This window comes from Cimex lectularius, unplaced genomic scaffold, assembly GCF_000648675.2.
Source record: "Cimex lectularius strain Harlan isolate CLEC.00 unplaced genomic scaffold, Clec_2.1 scaffold51, whole genome shotgun sequence".
NCBI lineage: Eukaryota > Metazoa > Arthropoda > Insecta > Hemiptera > Cimicidae > Cimex > Cimex lectularius.
Window position 1 is genome coordinate 142,580 of NW_019392674.1, and position 5,817 is coordinate 148,396.

Consider the following 5,817-nt stretch of genomic DNA (forward strand, 5'->3'; position numbering starts at 1 on the left):
TCCATTAGCTCGAGTTGAATAAGAAATATCCGTTGTCAAGTTCTGTTTCTAACAATTAAAACGTATTTTCTTACCTAGGTACGTTGTCGTCAGTTAGTTTACTGTCTTGTTGGCACGTTAAGATCCTTAAAACTAATTTTAATAATACTATAAGATAAAAGAGTAAGCTAGAAAGCAGATAGCAAAAGCAAATAAAAAAATTGAAACAAATTGTTTAAGGTCGGTTTATTTACAAGCAGTTCCCTGAGGTATCCTAAACGTAAATTAGTCCAGTCAAGCCAGAAGAAAAGGTGTCAAGTAGAAGTGAAAATTGTATAAAGTTTTTCTTTTTTTTAATTAATACTTCGAAAGAAAACACAAAAGAAACAGAAATACTATAGTCTAAGTTCTTTGGTTTTAAAAATTGCCTTGTCCGTGTCGTCTTGTCTTGCACGTCCAGTCCGCGTTTCGTCGATGGTTTGTCCATTCAATAAATCAATAAATAATTATATATTTTTAAAGAAAAAAATATTTAAATTAAATAAATAAAATGGCTGAATAGTTTTTGTACTTGTTCATGGAACTTTCCTTGAGCAACCTGCAAACAAACAAACATAGTCGATTAGGAAATAAAATCTTGAAATCACATAATAAATACAATATTTTATATATTATTAATTTATGCAGTTTGCATTACGGTGAATTAAACGGGAGTTATGCTAGGTAATTTGTTTATTCAGAGAACTTCCTCAATCAAAATGATTAATCCATAATGTGTAGAAGTGTTTTCTAATTATACGTACATTATTAATAAAGACCAATTTTTTTGAAATTAAAAAAACTATAACCTTTGATCTCTCCAGTCGATAATATAATCAAAACGGAACCGTCTCACGGCCTCTTGTAAAAAGGCAATTGAGTGAGAGAAAAAACTGAACGTAAAAGGTAACGAGTGATTAGTGCAGTGAGCAGATAGATATAAAAGGTCGTAGGTTACTTTCTAATCGGCAGGTCAAGTATCCTGGAAGCTTTCTTCCCCGAACCGGTTCTCCTGTGGGAAAGTAGTCGAGGCAGTCGGATCGGGAACCATATATTAAGGGGTTCTGGGTCAGTAGAGCGTCAGGTACCTGTTTCAGGTGTTCACCTAGGGGAAAATTCCGGTTAAAAGCCGCGTTTGACCGGAGATAGGTTTTTCGGAAATTTTCAGATAGAGGAGGATCCGATTTTGACCAAAGGTATGGTTATGAAGTAAAACTACAATGACTGGAATTTGGACTTGTCTGGAGGTTGATCATCCCTGATCCGCTTATTCTCGCTGTACACTTCATTCGAAATCACCAAATTGCTAACAGACATAAAAAAAACAACAAGTTCCTTTAAAAAAAGCGAAATGTTTACTAATTTGTGGCTCATCTAACTGTGAAAAGAGAGTGGAATCATTTTGTTCTAAATAAACAAATTAATATCTTCAATTTATTTTATGAGGAGATAGTTTGGTAACCTCAGATCAGCAGATGATGTCGAGCTTCTTTTAAATTTTTACAGTATTGAAGATTACAAAGTTTAAATTTAATCAATAATTATTCTTTTTATGTAAGAACTTGGTTGAGAAGAAAAATTTAGTGCCACGAGCGGGATTCGAACCCACGACCTTCGGCTGAGCACGGGGTGGGTTCGAATCCCGCTCGTGACATTAACTTTTTCATCTCAACCAAGACCTTATATAAAAAGAATAATTAATTGAAGTAATTAATATGGTCAATTAGACCACTAAACAGCATTGCCCCGAGCGGGATTCGAACCCACGACCTTCGGCTTAACACGCCGCTGCTCTTACCACTTGAGCTTTCGAGACTTCGATATCTGTTCGGGTTATAGGTTGAAATGGGTAGTTGGTGTCCGAATGGATCGAAGTCACGATAGCTCAAAAGAAGTAATTTGATCAATTAGGCCACTAAACATAATGTCAAACTCCAATAATGTCAAAATTCAATAAGTTTTTTAAACAAAACCGCCAAGTGGTAACTGGAAAATATATTTTTTTATTGATATTGTACTTATAAATATTTATATACTTATAAATTTTAAATTGATTAATTTCCTACTATTAGTTTCTGATGATTTTAACTTTGAGTCATTGAGATGGGTCAGATCTTAATTGGGTTCGGTGCGTTTTGATCTTACAAGTTAAAACTACGGTTATTTAATTAAAAAAACGAACCTTTTTATTGGGCCTTTGGCTGATAGCTGCTGTAGGCCATGTCGTGGGCATCGCCACTCCTTCCCCAACCTCCATGTCCTCCGTGTCCGCCACCGCCACCCCCGAAGCTTCCGACGTCGCCGCCTCCCGAAGAGAAGCCTTCGTGGTGGTGCTCGTGACTGCTCGAGTGATGAGGGTGCGAGACGATCTCGTACGTGACTGATTTGTGCTGGTGGGAGAGGAGCTTCTTGAGGCCGATGATCGCTGAGAGGAGCAGGGCGATCTTGCCGATGAGCAAAGCTTTACCGGCGATGAGGGCGATCGCTCCGAGAGCGACTGGGATCATAGCCGCCGCCTTAAGTTTCATCATCAGGAGAAGTGGGAGCAGGATTTTTCCAGCTTTTTTACCTATCAATACAATTAAAAATATTTAATAAACCCCAGGGGGACAAAATAAAATAATAATTTATTCACAATATATAAATACAAACTAACATTGAGTGATTTGGTATTATTCAAACTAGGTACTTCATACCACCTTAACAAATCAATCAAAAACCGCCCGAAGCCCTAAATCTTTATAAATTGTGAAAGTAAAAAGTGATCGATTATAAAAAAAAACACATTTTTTCAAATTTTCGTGTCATTTTTTAGCAATTCCAAACATATTTTCCCGTTATTTTAGCCCTTTGAAGAAACACAATGGAAAGTACTATTTTCAAATTGAAAATTCTTAAAACTTCGCTCATTTATTTTTTGTACTTTCTTTTAAAAATTAATAAACCGTGTAGTAATCGCGGGGGAAAATTAATGAAAAGGAAAAGATAAAAAATGATGTAGAGCGTGACATCTTGTATAGCCACTACCGTTGTGCATTTCCTTGATTTTTACCTATGAACATCGTCTTTTATGTCTCCGCGTAATAAAATTCATTAATTAAACAAATTTTAAGTAAAATGAAACTCTTTCATCCTTGCAATACACAGATTCATCATTTTAAAAGTTCAATACAACTTGTGCTTTAAATCAGGTAATAGAATGTTTGAATATACGTATTTTCTATTTCAAAAATCTACGAAGTTGCATATTGATGCGGATTTTGATTGATAAAGTAAACATCACATATTCCTAATGACAGATTGTCTTGTTTTACATTTAATGTTGACACTGATAAAATCTGTAAAAGACAAGATTATAAATTGGAAATTTTGTTTAACTTTGTGTACAAAAACTTTTAAGCATGTGATCTATAACTTCTCAAGAAAAACGTTGCATTCATATGACAATTGATACATCATGAGAAATCTTTTGGAATAAAGTGAAGATACATATTCAGAACTTTTTATGGAAAAAATCATCCCAAAATTGTTCGATGTTGACAGAATTATTACAATAAAAATATGTATATATGTAGGATATTAATATCAATGAGAAATTTTACTAAACATTTTCGGATATTTTGTAATTTCTGTATTCGGAAAAAATCGTATGGAGCCACTGGATTTTGTAAGTTTTCGTAATATTATCTCATGGAGCAAAACCTATAGGACGGATTGGTTATGGAACAAATATTAACGTAAAAGTAAATTTAACGCCTGGAATTTTTTTCTAATAAGAGAACATGAAAATGAAATTTGAACAAGGTTCAACTTCAATTTTTTATGTAAGTCTTTAGAGAATTTTTCATTGCATCATAAAGCGCTCTTTGGTAATTTTTATTCGTAATAAATCATGTCTAGTTGTTTGGATTATTTTTAGTTGACTTAATCTTTTTTCTTGTTCAAAAAATCATGCACAAATTTTTACTAGTAAATTCTTCTTTTAAAATTAATTATTGATATATTAATATTGTATGTTTTCATTGGTAGAAAATTGTCTCTATGTACTTGATGTTTTTGGAATATTTCTAACAGTCCAATTGATTGATCACAAAATAAATATTTAAAAATAAAATTCCACGCCCAAAATTTGTAAAAATAATGGAGACGGAAGTTTTTTTTGTAAGATTGTCCATAAAATCACGGACATTAAGGACATTAAGCTGAGAAATAAGAAAATTGGGTGTGGACTATGTTCAGGTGTATCCTGCATAAAATTTTCAGAATTTGATGTACCACAATCATCACAAAATTGTGAATCAACAACCTTCTGTTTTGCTTGAATAACTAATTTAAACCGACAGTTTTGATCATTACTGTAAGAAAAACTTTGTTTTCCGTTTATTTAAAATTGTATAGGAATTTTTTTTATGATGAAATTTGATTTCTCTACTTGTTTGAAATAATTTGTACGTTTGCAAGTAAGTACTTCGACAGAAAAACACTAGTAAATTAAAGTCAGTCGATTTTTATAAAAAGTTAATAAAATATTTTGTAGGCTTTAACTGGTTATTTTTAGATATAGAGTTGGTTCGTACTCAATTTACATAGTCATATTTTATTGTCAGTTTCAGTCATTTCTTACCCTTCTTCCTTCCGGATTCTTCATTTCCGTCTTCTTCCGTCAATCCGAAAGTGTCAGCGACATCTCCGAGAGCTCTGCCGGCAGAGGAAACAGCGTCTATGACTTCGGAACCTTTCAAGTCAAATTTGAGAGTATGAGTTGATAGGAATCTTTCCACTCTAGAAGCAAGAAGGGTCTCGACATCTTCTTTCTGGATGTCATCAGCAGATAATGATCTACAAAGAAAAAATAAATATTTTTAACCGTTCGAATGAAAAACCTAGGAAAATCGTACGTACCTAGGAGCACCGTCTCCTGATACGGCTCCAGGGTTCTTGACTAGAGTGACTCCTTCTGTGAGAGTGAAGGAGTCCTTGCTTCCCAGGACTTTGTCGACGAATGTAAAAAGCTTGTATTTGACGCACGAAACGGATCCTTTGTTGAGGCAGTCCGAGTATATGTTGTCGACGAGGTCGTCCGATGTCTGGATGGCGTTTCTCGAGTTCTCCTGCTGCATGGACGGCAGGGCGTTAGCAAGCCCCAGGGCGAGGAAAAAGAGACCTATCGTCTTAGTCATCCTTCACGTTCTGTTTCCGAGTTGCACCACTCTTTCCTTTTTATACTTCAACTTTCCCCCACTCGGCTTCCAATGGGGGTCAGCGCGACCGGCCCATTCCGGCTACATCCTCAGATATATATGATTTTTTAATTAATTACACCTCTCTCCGATTGCTTTTCAATCGTCACTCAACGACCCGTCTGCTCTTCCTTTTCACAATTTTTCTATTTTCAAACATATAACTAATGGAGTTTATCACACCGAAATCTATGCGTTGAGAAAAAACGAAAGTAAAACCGGATTTTGAAATGGTGTGTTAAAAAATTAATATATGAAGATTAAGCGAAAGCCAGTCTAATAAAACGCTCATTTCAAAAACAATACAAACTATTCAATTATGTATTAGGGATGGTTAGAGTTTAATACATTAAATGACTAGATAGATTACGTTTAAAATATTTTTATATATATTGACCACTTTTTTGCTCACGAATAATCTGAATGAAAAAACAAATTCGTTTGCTATCTGCTAAGTTTTCGACCTATTTTAAAGTCATCATCATGGCCAATTCTTCGAAGATAGATTCAGTCCCAATATTGCCAAGGACTGTATTATTATTCTTCAGACCTTCAAACA

General features: G+C 34.3%; 1 protein-coding gene across 1 annotated transcript; it reads right to left on the reverse strand.

The window, feature by feature from the left end:
* Window positions 1-210: 210 nt before the first annotated feature.
* Window positions 211-5,236, reverse strand: LOC106662081. Its single transcript, XM_014385889.2, has 4 exons — window positions 4,921-5,236; window positions 4,643-4,857; window positions 2,201-2,587; window positions 211-577 (listed from the first exon to the last, which is right to left on the reverse strand). Exons 1-3 carry the CDS (start codon window positions 5,196-5,198, stop codon window positions 2,205-2,207), a joined length of 876 nt encoding a protein of 291 aa, XP_014241375.1. The 5' UTR covers window positions 5,199-5,236; the 3' UTR covers window positions 211-577; window positions 2,201-2,204.
* Between the last annotated feature and the right edge of the window lie 581 nt (window positions 5,237-5,817).

Excerpts from the sequence above, each read along its gene's own strand:
- LOC106662081 (XM_014385889.2), bottom strand. The coding sequence starts at position 5,198 with ATGACTAAGACGATAGGTCTCTTTTTCCTCGCCCTGGGGCTTGCTAAC. Across the intron at positions 4,858-4,920 it reads TCAGGAGACGGTGCTCCTAG|ATCATTATCTGCTGATGACA; the intron begins GTACGTACGATT and ends TTTTCTTTGTAG. Across the intron at positions 2,588-4,642 it reads AGAATCCGGAAGGAAGAAGG|GTAAAAAAGCTGGAAAAATC; the intron begins GTAAGAAATGAC and ends TTGTATTGATAG.